The 21,407-nt window shown below is 37.6% G+C and overlaps 2 protein-coding genes across 2 annotated transcripts in view; one reads left to right on the forward strand and one right to left on the reverse strand.

Annotated features, from left to right (window-relative positions):
• Positions 1-822: 822 nt before the first annotated feature.
• LOC107562218 (NEDD8-activating enzyme E1 regulatory subunit) lies at positions 823-9,899 on the reverse strand. Its single transcript, XM_016246823.1, has 20 exons — positions 9,756-9,899; positions 9,309-9,412; positions 9,161-9,221; positions 8,982-9,012; positions 8,825-8,896; positions 8,040-8,119; positions 7,772-7,881; positions 6,232-6,341; positions 6,060-6,122; positions 5,919-5,982; positions 5,719-5,810; positions 5,570-5,629; positions 4,759-4,892; positions 4,484-4,559; positions 4,367-4,406; positions 3,594-3,680; positions 3,338-3,430; positions 2,347-2,461; positions 2,130-2,179; positions 823-1,184 (listed from the first exon to the last, which is right to left on the reverse strand). Exons 1-20 carry the CDS (start codon positions 9,803-9,805, stop codon positions 1,075-1,077), a joined length of 1,602 nt encoding a protein of 533 aa, XP_016102309.1. The 5' UTR covers positions 9,806-9,899; the 3' UTR covers positions 823-1,074.
• A 5,557-nt stretch (positions 9,900-15,456) lies between these two features.
• The window catches only part of LOC107562219 (carbonic anhydrase 7-like), a 16,266-nt gene continuing 10,315 nt past the window's right edge, over positions 15,457-21,407 (forward strand). Inside the window, exons 1-2 of the mRNA XM_016246825.1 lie at positions 15,457-15,827; positions 19,025-19,222. Of these exons, the coding sequence (XP_016102311.1) occupies positions 15,791-15,827; positions 19,025-19,222 (235 nt within the window). The 5' untranslated portion in view covers positions 15,457-15,790. The remainder of the gene's footprint in view (positions 15,828-19,024; positions 19,223-21,407) is intronic.

Genomic DNA, 21,407 nt, shown 5'->3' on the forward strand with positions numbered 1-21,407 from the left:
GAAAAGTACCTGTTTTGTATTTTAATATATTTTAAAATGTAATTTATTTCAGTGATGGTAAAGCTGAATTTTCAGCAGCCATTACTGCTCAAGAAACATTTCTTAAAGTGCCCCTATTATGGGTTATGAAAGGTTCATATTTTGGTTTTGGGAGTCCCCAACAACAGGTTGACATGTATGCAAGTTCAAAAAACACTTTCATTGTCTTATAATATGCATTTATTTTTTATCTTACTTGCTCAACGACTCCCAAAAGATTCGCTCAACGATTCATTTTTCCAAACCCCTCCTTTGCGTGACGCTAATCCGCGGTGATTGGTCCGATTGGTCTCAGTTTCATTTCATCATGCCTGTAATGCCTGATAAAGCAGCGTTTGTGAGCGCAGTGCTGCTTTGTGTACAGCTTTACGGGGAAACAGCTATTTTTACCGCTCTAAAAGCAGCACCTAGTGGCAAAGAATGAATTTGCATTTTTTTTATTCAGACCAACAGGAAAAGACCAACAAGTGGGCGGGCAATATGCTAATGTTTCCTGTTAAAACGATTTCAATGATTCGGTCTACTTTTTTTTTTTGAGAGACAATAACTTCATACACAGTGCATTTTCAGATTTAAAACTTTGCAGGATGTTTTCATTCACTTAGAGCTGTGTAACACACTGCATGAAAGGTCATTTTCAAAAATACATAATAGGGGCACTTTAATATTAACAATGTTTAAAATTTGAAGTTATCCTGCTTCATATTTTTTTGGAAAATGTGATACACTTGGAGTAAGTAAGATGAAAAAAAATAAATTAATACTTGCTTTTATTAAGCCAGGATACATTAAATTGATCAAAAGTGACAGTAAAGATAGTGTATATGCATTCAAACTGTTGTGAAAAGAGCACAAAAATCACATACAGTACAAAAGCTTTGGAGATACATGGTTTATTTAGTATGCAGCACCAGTTCTGGTCTTGTCAAAAAGCAACACCATTGATCAATGTAAGTATAAACAAACTTGAGTGCCAATTTGTGGCCAACACTTTGATAGAGGAATGAGGAAACACGATTGGAAGGGACGATTGCTCTAAAGCTGAAAAGTAGCAGAGGTCTGTGACATGGCATTATAGAGGAACGTGTTGTTGAAAGGTACAAACTGGTGCGTGATGATTTTGATGGCTTCTTGAGCTGCTGATCCTGCAACAAAAGCAACAAAAGACATCAGGACCCTTTACAACTGGCATTACCATGTTGTTCACATCTGGATGGTTTCTGGATAGGCAGTAAGACTTCTATGTAATTGGATCGAGGCAGCAGTGGAAACCATCACCTAGGTAATTAATTTAAGGTTGTGTTGACCAAACATTCTCAGTAATTAACCTAACTTTTGGTTGACCTCACTTTAACCCATGATTTTCTTACTAACCCTATTTTCTTGCACTATTTAAGATTCTTACAGTAAAGGTTGCTAAATAGGAAATAGAAGTGAAGGTTTTTTTTATTTTTATTTTTTTAAAGTGGCTACCTGTAATAATTCACAGGTTATTGTTCATTAAATCAGGTGACCAGATTATATCACCACAATGTCATGTTTTTTTTTTGGTGATAGTAGTATAAAAAGAAAAAGCCAATGACCCGCAGCACAGCACTTGGTAAGATTAAGTGAGCTCCTGCTACAGAAATCCATCAATCATATCAATGTCAGATGGAAATAAATAGAGCCTGAAAGAAAATTTTCAACCCACTCTGTGAGTGACAGATAATGATTATTTGTAGTGCATCACTTAAGTAGCTGTATACGGATAACGAAAATGCATTAGCATTTACATCTCCATTGAATGTGGTCAGAATCCTTCCCTGACCACCTCCGAATGTGGTACTACTGGTCCGATCACCAAGTGCACTTTTTAACGTGGGCTTTTAACGTGGTTAAGTGCTATCCGGAAGTTGTACGATTATTGCAAATTCTTATAATAATGCAAGCAGTAAAGACAATGAGAGAGGTCATATTTTCATGCGTAAAATGATTTGCCTTGACACTATAAAATCCATATCATAGAGGATGCCACAGTATGCACTAGGAATGTATGATGGCATGTGTGTTTGCAGGCTCCTGAATAAGTACTGTACATAAACACTCACCTCCCAGAAAAGCTGCGACCGTGTGTGGCTCGGCAGCTCCATAACGGCAGCTGGAAGATATGAAAATAACATTTATACTGTTCCCATCTGATTATAAACAGAGGGACCAGACGGACTGGAGAACTTGTGCTTCTTTATTATCGATATTACAAAACCATCTTTTTGTATAAATATTTAGCTTCAAACCAAATAGGCTTAATGGTGAGCTTTAACTTACAACTCATGAATGTAGTCATCTTTCACATTGACGTTCAGACTGTACTCCTGTAGAAGACTGTTTACACACAGCTTGAGTTTGTTAATGTCTTCCTCCACCTGGTAATTGTAGACACCTGAGAAAAACAGTCATACTCTATAATATTAGAGTGACAGAGTTCATATACACTATTGTTTAAAGGTTTGGTATCTATTTTAATGTTTTTGAAAGAAGTCTCTTATGCTCACCAAGGCTGCATTTAATTAAGGATACAGTAAAAACAGCAATATTGTGAAATGTGACCCTGGACCACAAAACCAGTCTTAAGTCGCTGGGGTATATTTGTAGCAATAGCCAAAAAAACATTGTAAGGGTCAAAATTATAGATTTTTCTTTTATGCCAAAAATCATTAGGATATTAAGTAAAGATCATGTTCCATGAAGATATTTAGTAAATTTCCTAAATATACATTGCCAAGAACTTCATTTGGACAACTTTAAAGGTAATTTTCTCAAATTTAGATTTTTTTGCACCCTCAGATTCCAGATTTTCAAATAGTTGTATTTCAACCAAATATTGTCCTATCTTAACAAACCATAAATCAACGGAAAGCTTATTTATTCAGCTTTCAGATGATGTATAAACCTCAATTTCAAAAAATTGACCCTTATGACTGGTTTTGTGGTCCAGGGTCACACATATAGTAACTATTTTGCAACAAAGTTTTTTTTTAAATAAACTGATTTAGAATCAATACTGTTATATTTTCATAAGCATTACCATAGTACAATGTCCAAAAAATAAATAGATAAATACAATAATAATAATAAATAAAAATAGTGACAAATCCAAGTTGAGTTTGCTATACAAAAATACTTGAGGACATTTTTTTTGTATAAAAAAAGTGTCAAGAATACAAGTTTTGATGTCTTAATGGATATTTTAAACACCGTGCTATGGTTTCTCAATGATTTTTTAATTTTTTTTGCCTGGTTTGATAACTCTTCTGACCTGGGTAACGGGAGTGTTGCTGATAGAAGCGATCGACTGAACGGAGCATGAGGTACAGAACCATCTCACTGTCTGTGCTGTCCATACAGGATGCTATGGAGACAGAAACAACTGCTTAAACACAAACAGCAACACCCATGCATGGATGTCCACAACAATGAACTGTTAGTAAATCCATTTAAACAATCGTGTACAATGGCCATAACATTTGTAAGCAGAGATAAACCACAGGCAGAGAACCGTAGAGAAGACATACTGATTTCATCTTTATTGAAAGTGTCCACACTGTATTCCTCTGCCAGAGACCTGCAGCGCACCACTCTGAGGAAAGCTGCGTTTTTACCTGTGGGACACAAAACACCACACACTATGTGACCCTGGACCACAAAACCAGTCATAAGTAGCACGGGTATATTTGTAGCAATAGCCAAAAATACATTGTATGGGTCAAGATTATAGATTTTTCTTTTATGCAAAAAATCATTAGGATATTAAGCAAAGATCATGTTCCATGAAGATATTTTGCAAATTTCCTACCGTAAATATATCAAAACTCAATTTGTTATTAGTAATATGCATTGCTAAGGACTTCATTTGGACAACTTTAAAGGCGATTTTCTCAATATTTAGATTTTTTTGCACCCTCAGATTCCAGATTTTCAAATAGTTACATCTCGGCCAAATATTGTCCTATCCTAACAAACCATACATCAATGGAAAGCTTATTTATTCAGCTTTCAGATGATGTATAAATCTCAATTTCGAAATATTGACACTTAAGACTGGTTTTGTGGTCCAGGGTCACATATAGGTATTACTCAAGGAGCTTAGAGAAAGCCACCTGTTAAAATTCCCAAAAGATGAGAATTTTGAGTAATTGCTGGAACCTCGAACATCACGAATGCAAATAAACTGATGGAATAGGAAAACTGCTGCAGAATAATCACAGGATTTTTTCCCGACAAAGCCTAAAAACAGCAAATATTCTGATCTGAGAGCAGACAATGTGAGTGTGCATGCTGGACTTACAGAAAAGTTTGATTTCCTGTTCAGAGGTGCTCTCTGGAGGCTTTGGAATAAACAGATCATTAGTGTTAATGTGTTAATAAAAGTTATTACAGAGGACTATGTTGATTATGTAAATACCTTTCCAACTGATTGTAAAAGCGCTTCAACATGTTTGGACACAACTGCTGCGTCCTTCATGGCTTTGTCTCTGTAGCTGAAATTGAAAGTGTCAAACAAACACCATTTTACCAAAAACGCAGTCAGCAGGAATCATTCCAAGCAAACCGCTAGATTGACAGTCACTTTACATGTCCGAGTATGTAATGCACATGTCAATGTATAATACCAGGCAAACACACTGCTACTAATAATATGTTTCCTGACTCTTTGTGATTTGAAAGCTGAATCCCTACACGTTTTGTAACTTGATGAATTTGTCTGAATCTGCAATCATGTCTGGGATGGTTCCTCGCACAGGTAGCTTTCCGTTCCCCTCATTTCGAACAAAGTCCCGCACTCCGTGTGCTATCACCCAGAAGGATGGGCTCTATGATGAGACAAATGAAAGCTACTGGTGATGTGTAAACTCATATTATTAAAAGTCATACATAATATAGATTTATAAAAGTGATCAAACATTCTCTATGGCAGGTAATTGTTTCTTAAAGCAAATTTATCCACAAGTTGGTTAATTGCCATTGTATAAAACCATGTAAAAGGTGTCTCAAATTACCCCACTCTGCTACCCTGTCTTTTTTTAAAGCCACTTTTCATCTCTGGCACACTGGAAGCCATACATTTCCCCAACAGAGAGTAGTACAGGAGTTCTGGGTATATTTCTTTCAGATGCGATTTACACTCTGAATGCTTTTGCAGCTAATCCGTATGCAACCACACAACCAGATGTGATGTGTTCTAATTATGCCTGAAATACTTTTAGTATTATTAAGTTAGTATTATATAAGTTTTTTTAATTGATTAGTTCTAGATAACCTACTAAGTTTTTCTTTCACAGATATAGGCAGTTAATTGTTACATGCAGATATATTTATACATTTACTATTCATTCATTTTAACATAGTGAACAAGTGGAGGGTAACAACTGGCTCATGACCAATTCAAAAAGTTCCGAACGCCACTAGGAGTTAAATGCAATGCAATCTTGTGTGTATGTAAGAGACGAGGAAAGGCGGCTTAGAAGTAGTTTTGCATATTCCTACTAACCTGGGAGGTAATGTTTTCACACTGCTCAGCATTAAAAATGTCCTCCGTTGCACTGGGGACCTACATCACAATGGGACAAAGATAAATCCAAATCATATGCAAGGAACAAAAACTATAACTTACAACTCTTCAAATGTGAGGAGCTCTACCTTGGTGGGGTTCAGAGCCGTGTTCACATTCTTGATTGCCTCCTCAAAGTTCTCTTCATCTTCAGGTGTTCCGTTCTCATTCGTAAGGATTCCTGAGAAAACGCAAAAATTAAGGAAAACCCACAACGAGAAATGAGCTGCACAAAAAAATGACTGAAAAGAATAATATGGCAAACTTGGGATATGATGGATTACATTACCTTCTCTGATGAGCTGTCTGAATGCTTCCTTCTCCTTATAGTTCTTCGGTAACTGAGAGTTGTGCTGGATCAGAAAACATCCACTTTGAGAAAGTCCATTAGGAGGTCATTCAGAGCTCATAAGAACATGTCAAAAATTACCTCACTATACCACTTTTCCAAGTATTTGGCAACCACAATGATCCATGGCGTATGACTGTGATCCTACAATTAAACAAAATACAGACATTTTTTACACTGCAATTGATTTAAACATGAACAAAAATACATGCAAGTCAGTCAAAAGAACATCAGTAATCAACATTTGTCTGACCTTCTTCTCCATGTTGTCCAGGTCATAGGACTCTACGTGGTGTTTGAGCTCTGTGAATGGCTGATCTAGTCTCAGGTCCTCTAACGCATTATCTGGATGAGATTCGACCACTGTAGTGAAAGACACAGACAGACCCTTCAATGTTTTCACATAAAGATGCATTTACATGAATGCTGAGGATACGCAAAATGACATTTTAGCAAAGTTATTGAATTACAAGTCAACCGTTCTGTCCCGCTGCTTAAGGCTGCACGATTATGACAAAAATCATAATTGTCGATTATTCCCTTGAAATTGGAATTGCGATTATTAATTACGATGACCACAATTTACATTGAATGATGTTTATACCATTGTTTGATGCAACTGCATGCTGTATTTTTATATGAAAATAAACAAGCTGAAAACACTAACTGAAAAACCTTTAGTGCTTTTCTATAGTATTAAAGGGGTCATATGATGCAATTTCAATATTTCCTTTCTCTCTGGAGTGCTACAAGCTCTTGGTGCATAAAGAAGATCTGTAAAGTTGCAAAGACTAAAGTCTAAAATCCAAAGAGATATTCTTTATAAAAGTTAAGAGTCAGCCACACCTACCTAAAACGGCTCGTTCTAACACGCCCCCACATATCTACCTCACTATGTGGGAAGATTTGCATAACGCGGCCCAAATGTTCACGCAAAGAAAGAAGGCGTAACTTTTATTCTCGCTGTAGTATTGTTGCTGCCGCCGCCGCCATGTCGTGAAGGCGCTGTGTGTTTCGTTGTGAAAGCGAAACTACTTTGTTTGGCCTTCCAAAAGAAGACGATATCGCTTCGTCATGCCTGGAGCTGATCCGTTCTGGTAGCTGAGGAAATACATCAACTTCGCGCTGTCGATCGCCGGATCGGCTTTCACCGTGGACGAAGCGGAGTCCAGCCCGGGGTCGTCACATGTGGTTGCCGCAGGCATCACAGTATGGTAAGGGACGTAACATTTCCGTCACATGCTTGAGGAATTCGGCCAATCATAACACACTGGATAGCTGGCCAATCAGAGCACACCTCGCTTTTCAGACCGATGAGCTTTGTAAAAATCGATGCGTTTCAGAAAGGCAGGGCATAGAGGAGAAACAATAATGTACAGTGTGTGGAAAATAATGTGTTTTTTAAACCTTAAACCGCATAAACACATTTCATTACACCAAATACACAAAATAATGTTCTTTTTAGCAGCATCATATGACCCCTTTAAGCCTCAAATGTCAAATATACATCGGATTGGTTTCTTCTTTAAATTATAAAAAAAAGTTAAAATATGAACGGTATTATATTAAAACAATTGAAAAACCCTTAAAATAACATGTAGAAAGAAAAAAAAACATCTTAAGCTTGCAGAATAACATAAGTGGACTTTGAACGATTAATTGCTGCTTTGAACAATTACGTAATTGTGGCATCCATAATTGTAATCGCGATTAGAAATGTGAATAATTGTGCAGCCCTACCGCTGCCAAGTCATCTCAAAAAATGATTTGCTTCAGGAAATCATGATTATTACCTGTGTGCTCCTTCACAATCAGCCTCATGTAACCAATGAGTCCATATGTTCGACATATAAGGAACGGCACACCAGCCTCCCATAACACACTGCCCAGTCTCAAATATGTGCTGTCAAATTAAAGTTACGACAATATAAGCTGGTCTGAAGAACCAACATCTACAACACATCAAATATTAGCCTGTCTCTTTTATTTAAGTCTGTTTGGTAAAACATTTAAAAGAAACCAATGGAAAGGAACAACACATTCAGATTATAGGAGCAATACCTTTCTGGAAGCTGGACGCCAATTACCAGACTAAATCTGTGGAAAAACTCAGGGCTGTTGTCCAAAAGCTTATCAGGACTCTGAATATCAAAAAGAATAGATAAACTTAAATGAAAAGATGAAAAGACACACACCATCACAAAAGGTCTGAACAAAATTGACTTAATTTATGTGGTTTATGATCTTAGTTATTAGTTGTGTTAATAAATATTGCACCTATGAAGACAACTGTTCACAAGGTTCAGTGAGATGTTTTTTTATGTTTTTGAGAGAAGTTTCTTATGACCATAAAGTGAAATCAGAATATTGTGAAACATTATTAAAAAGCAATTTTTTTTTTCAGCAGCCATTACTCCAGTCTACAGTGCCACATGATCCTTCAGAAATCATTCTTATGTGTTAATTTGGTGCTCAAGAAATATATCTTATTATTATCAATGTTGAAAACAATGTTATGCTGTCTTTAATGTCACCTAATTATTTTAATGCATCCTTGCCGAATAAAAGTATTAATTTAAAAAAATCGTACCTTTTTGAATGGTAGTTTATGATTTTTTTTTCTTTTAAATTACATTTTAATTTTAAGCCATAATCTTGGCAAAGGGTGGGAACCCTGAAACCTTAAAAATATGAAATCGTTTTGATTTTCTTATCATTTTAGTCACTATACTGTATTATTCCTATTCATTCAGTTTCATAGTTTTGAGCAGATGTGTCCAAACCTATGACTGGTTTTGTACAGCTGTGTATATACTAAAAGTAAAGCTACTACTATTAACACTGACCTCTTCTACAAAGTTTCCAGACACATCGCTATTGAGCTCCTGCAGCAGTTCAGTAGCAGCCTGAGCCCTGTTCTGCAAAATAAGCACAACATCATTCAGCATGTATGTCACTTTAGGTTTGGAGAATATTGTTATGGACACACAACTCTGTGCTTACCTTCCCAATACTGCTGCTGGTGAGAAAAAAGCTGCAGAGAAGATCATAATATGACAATGTCTGAATCAGATCAGATTGCATAGTATAGAAAATGCTATACACACTATATTTCTTAAACCAAAAATCTCTTTAAGATTATTACGAAAACAAGACAATGACTGGCAGGCCAATGACTTTACTTGTTTCCAACATCCTCTCCTGACACTTTGTGCCCATCAACTAGGGTAAAGACTCCTATTCCTAAGAAGCAGAGCAGAAAGTATAATGTTAACACAATAATCTATACGAATTCGTTGATTTGAGGAGCACAGTGAGAAATACTGATACCTGGCAGCACAAGGTTTTTGAGTATTTCAGTGCCGGTTGCAGTGGCGTTGATGAGACACACATGGGCATTTTCAAGTGCTTCCTGTCCATGATCTCCCCACAACCTGATACAAACAACATATAACAACCAGTGTATAAGTATAGCTATAGTAACATCATCTAAGACAGACAGACAGATTAATACATCCAGTGGTTTCTGATCAGCTGGGTTGCTAGTAGGCTAGATATGGAGTTTAGGCTGATTATGTTGCTGTAGTGTATTGAATTAAAGAATGATGAATCTGATGTAACTCTAAAATGATTAAAGCTCTTGCTATGACCGATGGGCCTCTAGCGTTACGTATGTCAGCTTTAATGCGATAGGAAAGCTTAAATCTAATGCTGAAGGAGAATCGCTGTGCACGTATACTGCATTATTCTGTTGTTTAAACCCCGACCTATAAGTACCTGAGCTGCCGATCATACTTCTGCTCTTTGCTCGTTTTGTTGTCTGTCATGGTCTTCTGTCTCTATCTGTGACGGCTTGATCCTACCGGCACGCTGCTGTTTCACTATTTTGAGATTGACATTCGCAGATTCGATAAAGGCAGACATGCTATTCTTCTGTTTGACCAAGAGGTAGAGCCATTGCGCCCTTGAATAATATGCCGTGGCTCATTTGATATTTGTCCATCTTGGGGACTTTTAACATAATACTTTTTTCTTCACAAGAATTTGATTTGTTAATAAGGCTACTACGTGAAAAGGACAACAGAGGTTTATTCAGAGTAACACTGGGTTACAAAATGAGGATTAGATTTGAAACGTTGATGAACGACTCGCTTTTTCACAGTCATCTGTGTCAATGTGGCTCAGTTTACACAAATTCACTCTAATGCTGACACTATCAGCACCACATCTTTCCACAAAACAGCTACAGTTTTTCACAAAACAAACAAATAAACAAATCACAGCCTGGTTTCCAGTGTTAAGAAGGTTACTTTGAAAATGTAGGTCACAGATTACAAGTTAGCCTACTTAAAATGTAATAAGTAGTGTAACTTCTCAATTACTTTATTAAAGTAATGTAACTGATTACATTTGATTACTTTTCTAAATTTCTAATGTTTTCAACTGTTAATCGTTTTCAAGCATGTAAACCAGGCAGGGTTAACATTACAGTAGTAGCCTACTGAAAACTGATTTCTGTCAGACTTCGAAAGCCTTCATCACTTGAATTAAGATTATAATATTTTAATTTTAAAGGAGACATTGGATGCAAAATATCTTCATTTGCATATAAATGTGTCTTAGCAGTGTGTGGACACAACCCTAAAACGATAAAAATCAATTCACTCCTTTTTTTTTCACTCCCTTATCCCCCCAAAACCTAAACAGTTATCAGGCCATTTCGATTTTCTGAGCAATATGATGTCACATTGTTTAGGCCCCTCCCACGACGGCTGACATACTGTCCTTAGTATTAATATATTTCCGGCCTCAGCCAGTCGTATGAAGTCAGTCATAATCCGCGCTCGAGCAGCTGTAGCGACAACAATGTCTTGAATGCAATGCAGGTGTTTTGTTGTTGTCACGGCTGGGTCAGGAAAGCACACTGTGTAAACAAAGGTTCTGGGTCCAAATGCAGGTGAAAACTTCATTATAACAGATAGGCCGACAAGGCAAAACAAAAACAGGTCTAGGGACGACGAACACTCGCTTCCGGGACACTCAGAGCAGACACCGCCGCTTCCGGGACACTCAGAGAGGACACCGCCGCTTCCGGGACACTCAGAGCGGACACCGCCGCTTCCGGGAAACTGAGAGCGGACACCGCCTCGTCCGCGGGCACCGCCGCCTCGGGAGACCTGGGCGCAGGCACCGCCGCCTCGGGAGCCCTGCGAGCTGACCACGCCGCTCGCACCGACATCAGCAGGGGTTCCTGCACGCTGCGTGTCAGCCCGGGACGCACCGGGAACGGGCGTGAGGTACTGGGTGCGGCAGACGAGGCCTCTGACGCCCCGTGGTTTGCCGCTTCGGGAGGACTGTGAGCGGGCTCCGCAGCTACCTCCACGCTGAAGGCGGAGCCACTCAAATGCAGGGCCAGGTTGATATAGTCCTCCAGCGACTCCTCGGGGACCCAGTATGGCATCAGGGACTTGAAGGGCCTCAACCATTGAGGCAGGTCTTCTCCGTGGCCGACTGGTGAGCCCCTCCCACGAAGTCCCTGGCGTAATCCTCAATGCTCCGGTCTCCCTGGCGGACGTTACGAAACCTCCCTGCTGGGCCCATGTCTGCTGGCTGTATTCTGTCACGGCTGGGTCAGGAAAGCACACCGTGTAAACTAAGGTTCTGGGTCCAAATGCAGGAGAAAACTTCTTTATTATAACAGATAGGCCGACAAGGCAAAACAAAAACAGGTCTAGGGACGACGAACACCATTACATACACACAATACAGCCAGGCCGAGTGGTGAGTGAGAGGAAAATATATAGTCTGTGAAGACAGGGCACAGCTGAGGGTGAGGGTGATGCGTGGGGGACTGCACCGGTGTGTGGAGTTTGGGGAATTAGTGTAACGAGTGAACAGGTGTATGGGGTTTGGGGAATGGGAGTCCGGGAGCTGACGCCCTCTGGAGGAGAGAGGGAGAACACCAAACACCAGACGCCAGACCCTGACAGTTGTTAGATGCAGAAGAATAAGAGTCCTAATTTTCTCCAGACATCAGAGCCACTGAGGACGCAGTGGATTAGCTTTTGATTTTGATGGTAATGCGCCAACGAATACACTTAAATTTGTTTATGTCTGCACAAATCATTTTACTCCAGACTGCTTTCTGAATGAGGGACAATTCATGGCAGGTTTTGTTAAAAAGTTAAAACTCAAGGATCAGTAACCATTGTTCGTGATCCAGCTGCACCTCCAGAAGAAGTAACACCAGACGCCAGACCCTGACAGTTGTTAGATGCAGAAGAATAAGAGTCCTAATTTTCTACAGATATCAGAGCCACTGAGGACGCAGTGGATTAGCTTTTGATTTTGATGGTAATGCGCCAACGAATACACTTAAATTTGTTTATGTCTGCACAAATCATTTTACTCCAGACTGCTTTCTGAATGAGGGACAATTCATGGCAGGTTTTGTTAAAAAGTTAAAACTCAAGGATCAGTAACCATTGTTCGTGATCCAGCTGCACCTCCAGAAGAAGTAAGTCTCACTCTTTATATTTTGTATGATTATTTGCGAATCGTCTTTGCTCTTCCACGCAAGAGAGTGGCGGGGTGAGCAGAGCTCATTAGCATGTAAAGAGATCTGCACCGAAATGAGTCGCTGTGAAAAGAGCTGTTTTTGACAAGGTAAAAAGGGTGTTGTTTTACAACCACTGAGACCATTTCAAGAAGACCCTAAAGAATCATACCAACTTGTGGAAAATGGGCATCCGATGTCCCCTTTGAAGCATAGCATCACAAAATCAGACTTACTTTAAGATCATTCTGAGGTTAAATACAGATTTAAAATCATAACAATAGTTTAATAGCTATGATACTGTTTTTGAAATCAAATCTTTGCATAGCTATGACAGGAAACACTGGAATCTAACAATGGCTTTGGGAAAAAAAAAAAGTTAATCTTTAAAAAAAAATAAAGCATATACATAAGCCCATATAGGAAATAAAAGAGTTATCAAATAAGCATGTTATAAACTCCTGAAACATTGGTGTTTCATATTTTAGAGCACTCAATGCAATTTATGAAAGAAATCAATTAAATCTGTATGTGGGAGTGGGTGTGAAAAAAAATCAGATGTAAACCCCTTTGTAATCCTTAAAGGAACACTCCACTATTTTTGAAAATAGGTTCATTTTCCAACTCCCCTAGAGTTAAACAGTTGAGTTTTACCGTTTTCGAATCCATTCAGCCGATCTCCGGGTCTGGCGGTAGCACTTTTAGCTGTAGCTTAGCATAGATCATTGAATCTGATTAGACCGTTAGCATCTCGCTCAAAAATGACCAAAGAGTTTCGATATTTTTCCTATTTAAAACTTGACTCTTCTGTAGCTACATCGTGAAAAGTTGTGATTTTCTAGGCCGATATGGCTAGGAACTATACTCTCATTCCAGCGTAATAATTAAGGAACTTTGCTGCCGCACCATGGGTGCAGCAGGCACAATGATATTACGCAGTGCCTGTGCTAAACTACAGCTAGAAGTGCTACCGCCAGACCCGGAGATCGGCTGAATGGATTCGAAATGCTAAACCACAGCTAGAAGTGCTACCGCCAGACCCGGAGATCGGCTGAATGGATTCGAAAACGGTAAAACTCAACTGTTTAACTTGGAAAATGAGCCTATTTTCAAAAATAGTGGAGTGTTCCTTTAACATTTTCATAAGTAACTGTTTAATTACACATTTTTTCTCAGTAACTGTAACTGATTACAGTTACTTTTATTTTGTAATTAAATTACGTAATTCCGTTACATGTAACTAGTTACTTCCCAACACTGCCGGTTTCTTGCTGAGAATCACTAGCTGTCATCTAACATAATTCAAGGAACTTTTCACCCTGAGAGCCACAAATAAAGAGAAAAGGTCTCCCCCTGGGTATCTTTTTTCACTTCAAGTCCTCAAATGAGCTAGCTTCACTTTATCTTGACAGCTTCCTACCTGAGGACGTTCACCTCCTCAGTGGCATTCAAGAAACAAAAAGCCACTGCAAAGGCTGGTATTGATCCAGCATTATTTGTTAATTATAATAATCAAAGAGCAATATTCAGTTGTCAGTGTTGTTGTAGTTTTTTTCTTGAGTGTCTCACTATAGTTCCCACAGTAAATGCACAAACTTGTTTACCTTCAATGGAATGCAAGTTGCTTTAGATAAACATCAAATGTATAGTGTTGTCATAAATAAATAATTACACTTAAACATATGTTGCAACAGTACATACAATATCTCCAACCTGTTCTGTTATTTCCTATTTATAATATTTCTTGTTGCATTGCATTGCTATTTTTGTTTTGACAACTGTACTGTATCTCTGACATGGCATATGAAGTGAACTTTTGATTGGTTCTAAAACTAAAAGCTGCCTAGGTTTTAAGTAGCTATTTTGGTGTTAATAATTATGGAAATTACAGTTATAGAGGAGTTGAGGTAAGCCTCCCAGACAGCAGCTCTGACTCAAACACATTCTTTTTATTGCATCATATTCAAGTCATTGTTTTGAAGTAACATGAGCATGCTGTTAGAGCAAAGTGTAAATGTCTCATCATAGTGCACTTTTTGCTGGTGTTAAATGTTTTATTGCTGTCACAGCTGTTTTCACATGCGCTAACTTACGATTTTGACATATGTCCTCATCTCTCTCTAGAATCTGTTATTTGAATGTGGAAAAAAAAATATCTTGATGTACTCATCAGTCCCATGTCACTAGGTTTCAGTTGCGGGTAGTTGTAGTTGTACTTAAAATACCTTTTTGTAACTTTAAACGTTCACACACACACACACACACACACACACACACACACACACACACACACACACCCACACACACCGTTTTTTTTTTGTGAATGATAATTAGGACTGCTCTTTCTCTCATTTTGTTCCTTTTTCAGCATCCAACAATGAAGGTTATCAAAAACTATAAAACATCAGTTATTCAATAAATATTGTTAAGTGTTTGAAGTCTTGAAGTCGAAGTGATATTGACCTAATAATAAGTTTGGTTTGCCCAAGAGTTTAGATTGACACTGATCATGCTGTTTTACACAACAGTTAGTTCCGTTCCTGCAGTGGTTCTTTAAACCTAACAGGAAATATTTGTTACTTATTGTCATGTTGGCTTGTTTTGACCAAATACCACACTAAATAGCCTAGGCTACATAAGGTGAAATAAATTGAATTAAATATTTTTTTTAAAAGGCTAGGCTATTTGAAGCAAACGTTTTAATAGCTATTATTCTGCATTCTGAATGTTATCAAGGTAGCGTTCAGACTCAAAATGAAGTGTTAGCCCTAAATGTCCACAACCTCACGACGATAATTATGTGCTCCCTTCCGAGTGCTCATGTCAAGTGCTCTGCCCTTCGAAGTAGCTATAAGTAGAGCACAGTGATGCTCACTTTAAAATAGGCTAGAATTCGCCCTCGATGTTTTTCTATTCAAATCTCAGATGAAATGATTCATTTTTTGTCGACAGTTCAATTAAATGCTACTAATTCAAAGTAGCTATTCAAATATTTCACAAGTCAAGACAGAAGTCCTCAACACACGGCTCGCGGACAGTGCAATCGGCTTTACAGGAGGCGGGGCCTGAACGGATCAGCTCATCTGTCAATCAATCACAGCACTCTTCATTCCCATGTTACCGCTGTCATTAGACTCGATCCACACACACACACACACACACACACACAACTCTCCACTGCACTCAAGACACTCGCAGACAGCACACTTCTGCGCTCGTTCCAACATCTAAACCGCTGTTCAGAGAAGAGGCAGCAATGACTGGCCATCACTGGGGATATGGGGAGGACAACGGTAAGTTAATTGCACGGTCATTTAATGTACATTTATTTCTAAAATGCTGGAAACTGTTAAGAAATAAAATATATATATATTTTTGCAACTTCTGTTTAAAATAGGGTATTAGGCCTATATGGATTTATATAAATTAGGGTTTGCACGACTATCCATTTTAGCCTTCTAGTCGACCAATTAGGTCAAATGTTTACCTTATGCTTATGTTTACCTTTCTGCTAATATGTCCATCATTTAGAGATAAAATCCATGATATAGGCTACACCATTTGAACCTAAATTACTAAATTATTAGCCTATTTTTTATATAAATTATTGTTATTATTATTATTAAATAAAATATTTACATAAATGTTGAATATGCCTTGTGAGAAGCGCATTTGCAGGTTCATCAGATCCCAAAACTCACTCGTCCACCGTGAATAAATCGTCATCTGAATGCATGAGTTTTATTATACATGTATACATGCAAATGTATTTCTACAGACGTCTACGTGAGAAACAATCACCGTATGAATAGGGTTTAAGATAAAATATGTATCGTTATAGTTGTGGTCCACACCACAACTAACGAGAACGACATCAAAAAATCAATCCGACTTAGCATGAAAGCAAAAAAAAAGAAATAAAAAAGTACCCTTATTGTTAGTAGGCTACACATTACTAGTGTTGTGTTAAATAATTAATCCTTTCAAGTTAATCCACCAAAAGATTTGAGTGTCTTCATAATATTTAGAAATATTTAATCAAAAATCTGAAAAAAAATGGCACCTCTTGAATGGCATTCCTCAGATATGGCGCCATAATTTTTTTGGACAGCAGAGCCAGGCCAGCAATATGAGACCAGAAGTTAGGGTGGAGCTGAAGATAGGATAACCCGCCCCAACTGCCCTAACTTAACCTCAACTATACCAGTACTAAACCTAACCATAATGATGTAACCTCCACCCTATCTTCTGCTCTGAGAATGCTGGCCTGACACTGCTTTGATACAGGCCTATGGCTCTGTTGGCTTTTGCAACAGTCAGTTTGTTGTGAGCTAGAGATGGTGAGAATGTGTGCTAAAATCAAGCCCTGCCCTCTATTTTTTTTCTCTTCTAATATTTCATTTCACCATAAAGTTGGTCGCAACATCCAGTTTACACAGACTTTATAGCGTGTATTGTGGTTATGTTAACAGAACGTGTAACTGCAGCGCACTTAGAATAAACATACTTTCCCTGTTGTCTGTTGGTGTGGCCGCTAATCATTTTCGTTTTCTGTTTTTGGTGTGAACGGATTAGCCAGTACTGTAAAATGTCATTCAGATATCATGCAATGCATCACGTCACACCAAATGAAGAAATCTGATTTGAATATCAAGATCCGTTTGATGAGTGTTGCAGCTGTAACAAGCGTCAATATCACTACAGTTAATATTATTAATGTACGATTTTGAATAACAGAAACCAGTTAAACCGTAACACTAAACACTAAAACAGACTCAATAGATCTATAGCCAGCCTTCACAGGGTCAGTTTTTGTGCTTGTTCTCAATCATTCATTAATATGTAGTCATTAGATTTAGTGTATATTTGGTTGCCAAGTCCATTGTTAATGCAAGATTAGCCCAGTTATCTTTTAAAGGGATAGCTGCTGCTTAAACAACGTAAACAGGCTGTAGGGCTATGTGATTTCAAGACTTGCATCCTGCTACAATTCATTGAGACAAACGTTGGAAGACGTAGAAATGTTGTTGGGTCACACTCGCACTACGAAATGTGTGTGTAACTCAAATACATAACAATTGTTAAACAGTGATTAGCTGAGACTGGACTTTACTGTGTTAATATGTCTGAATGCATCACCCAAAAAACTGTTTCATTTTTTTTCCTTTCATCATGAAAAATCCTGGTTTTGGCCTACTCCAAAAGCTGTTTTCAACTTCCTTGCTGTATTAGTAAATATGCATTTTTTTATGAAAACAAAATATATGGAAATAAAAGTGTGCAATTTCTTTATAATTTTCTCTATTTATTTTTGAACTTTTAGTTGACGTTATGCATTATTATAAATGTATGTCCACATACTATACATTTACCTCCTTTTAAAGTTACAAATTCCATAATTCCAAACATTGCTATAATGGCATCATCATTTCAAGGGGTAAGCATGCATTTTGATCACTTTATCTTTTGTTTTGATTTTCAGCTTCACATAAGACTTGTAATGTTAAATTAGGCTGTAAAACTATCAGCCATGTGTTACCTTTCTAAAAGCATAATTATATTCTCAGCATATGTTATGAAATATTTTAATTCAGCTTAAAATGGTACAATGCAACTTACGAACACTTAAATACATTATTTATCTGACAGAATGTCTAAAATTGAACAAATCAAAAAATAGCTACTTCATAAAACTGAAAAAGCCATCCATTTCAACGTAGTTTCCAGCTACTTTTAATCTCTAAACACACACACACACAGGTTTGTTTTTATGGTTTATGGGGACTCTCCATAGGCGTAATGGGTTTTATACTGTACAAACCGTATTTTCTATTGCCCTACACCAACCCTACCCCTAAACCTACCCCTTACAGGAAACTTTCTGCATTTTTATAAAATTTCAAAAAAACTCATTCTGCATTATTTATAAGCCTTTTGAATTATGGGGACACTGAAAATGTCCTCATAAATCACCTTCTCGTTGTAATACCTATGTCATACCCATGTTATTATACAAATTTGTGTCCTCATACACCACATAAACATGCACACACACACACACACACACGTTTGTTTTTGTGAATTGTGGGGACTCTCCATAGGCATAATGGTTTTTATACTGTTCAAACTGTATGTGCTATTGCCCTACACCAACCCTACACCTAAACCTAAACCTACCCCTTACAAGAAACTTTGTGCATTTTTACTTTCTCAAAAAAACTCACTCTGTATGATTTATAAGAGTTTTGAAAAATAGGGACATGGGGTAATGTCCTCATAAGTCACCTTCTCCTTGTCATACCCATGTCATTATACAAATTTGTGTCCTCATATGTCACAAACACACACACACACAATCTAATGTAATGTAGATAACTACATTAGATACAGTAAATTACAATACAGTAAGTTACATGTCTGTATCCTTAAAATTAACTTGGAAAAAGATTTACATTCATTAATGTCTAGCTGGTTAATATTGTTTTTCTAGGTCCATCAGAATGGTACAAAGACTATCCCATTGCCGAGGGTAACCGCCAATCACCTATTGATATAGTCCCTGCAGAAGCTGTATTTGATGCCAGACTGTCTCCTATCTCGCTGTCTTACAACAACTGTACCTCTGTCAGCATATCAAACAATGGCCATTCTGTGGTAGTGGAGTTCATTGACTCAGATGAGAGATCAGGTTGGTATTGGTGACAACATTATTACTACTTTAAAATGTTACTGTCATGGTTGGTTGATTGGTCTCCTGATGTTTGGAGAACACAACTTTGAGCTGGCAACTTTTAGTTCTTTTTTTTCATATTCGAATTTTTACACACAACAAGTTTCTGCATCTTACTCTCAGCTCTCATGTTGTGCGCCAACACTGTGAGATTATTTGAATGTATAAAATAGTTTTTGGTAATTGAAGCTGAATTTAGATAAATATAAATATTAGATTAAAAACGTAATAATTAGATAAAAAAGGCCTTAAATGAAAACTAAGGTTTAAGTTGAAGGACTAAAATGACTAAAAACTTTAAATGACTGCTAAAATGAAAACTGAAACTGATCCACAGCAAACAAACAAAGAACTGAAAAATTCAGCTTTATCTGCACAAATGACCCTGTCAGTTCAGTTCTCATCTCACCTCACCACTTGAGCTCTGGAATGTAATGAAATTGCTCACATAAAAAAATAATAACTCTTTTCATTCTGCAGTCGTTAAAAGGAAAGATAATTTGTGGTTTCTCAGCCCTCTTAAAGGGGATCTATTATGCCCCTTTTTACAAGATGTAATATAAGTATCAGGTGTCCCCAGAATGTGTCTGGGAAGTTTCAGCTCAAAATACCCACAGATAATGTATTATTCCAAGCTGTAAATGCCATTTTTGAGTTGAAGCAAAAACTTGCTGTTTTTGTGCATGTATCTTCAATGAGCTAATGCAAATGAGCAGCTTTTCCCCGCCCCCTTTCCAGAACAGCGCTGTGCCTTTACAGCGAGTGCCTCGGCCAGGCAACAACAATCAAAACATCTATTTGGTTTTGATTATCAAAGATCTATCGCTGTCACTCTCATTTGACATTGCAGTTCTTCATCATCATGAAAGTTTATTATTTGCATGTGTTTTAAAACCATATCAGTTTAAACTTCTGATATATGGTTTTCTGAGCACACACACCAGAAGCACGCTCACAGAAAGCTGGCTGTCAGAGGGCACGTCGTGTGAGTGCTAAACTAAGTTCACCTTTACATCTTATTCTGCTTACACTCTCAAATACACACAAGGTTATGTCAAAAACACAAAGTTCGCATAAGCACAGTCGGTTATGTCTGTGAACATAAACAGCTGGGAAAGAAATCGCATGTGTATATTAGATGTGTGTATTCAAGTGACAGCAGTATAATATACAGTACCTACTGCTGCTGTTAATATGATATGATATACCAAAAGAAAAAAATAGAAAATCACTCACTGCTCTTGACTGAATAACTTTAGTTGCTTCAATAAGAACACGTTTCTTGAATGCTGCTGTTAAATGCTCTGGCGAGGAGATAAACATGGTGGACCGTGTACAGCTCACTCAGGGCGGGATCTAAGCTAATAGGGCACAGATCTGTTGCCAGTTGTGAGTGGGGCCTGTTCCAGTGTGACGTCACTTTTGGAGTACATTCCTGAATGGCTCATTTCGAGACACTGTTTCTGATTTATGGATAAAAATAACAAACAGTGGATGGATTACTACCACAGTAGGGTGGTTGTAGGGATGGGTACCGAAACCCGATATTTAATCGGTCCCGGGGCTAAATTATGAAAGACCGGAGTATCGATAAGCTCTGACGTTAACGGTTCCGCTATCGGTACTGGAGAAATTAAGAAAACACACATGCATACAGCTTCTGGGGAATGTCCAAACAATCAAATACACACAAAAATGTCAAAATGGCCGGCTTGGAGAGTATTTACTTTAACACAGTTTATGTCTTAAGTGGAGGAGAACAGTTGGGAGAAAATCCAATGTGTGTCAATATATTGTCTTAAAGTGACAGACTGGCGCTTGGGCCATCAAAATGTAAAGAGAAAATCACTGAATAACGTTATAGCTTTAATAAGCATTAATCTATAAATACATACACTGAAAACTATGCAGTGTTCATTTACATTTGATTACTTTTAGATTTATTTTGTAGGCTATTACATACCTGTACAGTAATATTAGTAGAACTTCATGGAAGAATTAAAACACTGTTTATTTCATATAATTTGTATATTTGTTTGATTATATTTGTCAGTTTGTTTTACTTTGTTTCTTTGTTCATGTTCTTACTGTATCTTATCTTATGTATAAAACACTAAAAATGCCTGCACACTGGTGCATTTAC

This window comes from Sinocyclocheilus grahami, unplaced genomic scaffold (genome assembly GCF_001515645.1).
Source record: "Sinocyclocheilus grahami isolate Dianchi unplaced genomic scaffold, SAMN03320097.WGS_v1.1 scaffold812.1, whole genome shotgun sequence".
NCBI lineage: Eukaryota > Metazoa > Chordata > Actinopteri > Cypriniformes > Cyprinidae > Sinocyclocheilus > Sinocyclocheilus grahami.

Coding starts and splice junctions, on each gene's coding strand:
- LOC107562218 (XM_016246823.1), bottom strand. CDS start 9,805: ATGACAGACAACAAAACGAGCAAAGAGCAGAAGTATGATCGGCAGCTC. Junction 5,811..5,918: donor CAGACAGCTCATCAGAGAAG/GTAATGTAATCC, acceptor GCGTTTTCTCAG/GAATCCTTACGAATGAGAAC. Junction 4,893..5,569: donor GTGAAAACATTACCTCCCAG/GTTAGTAGGAAT, acceptor GTCTCATCATAG/AGCCCATCCTTCTGGGTGAT.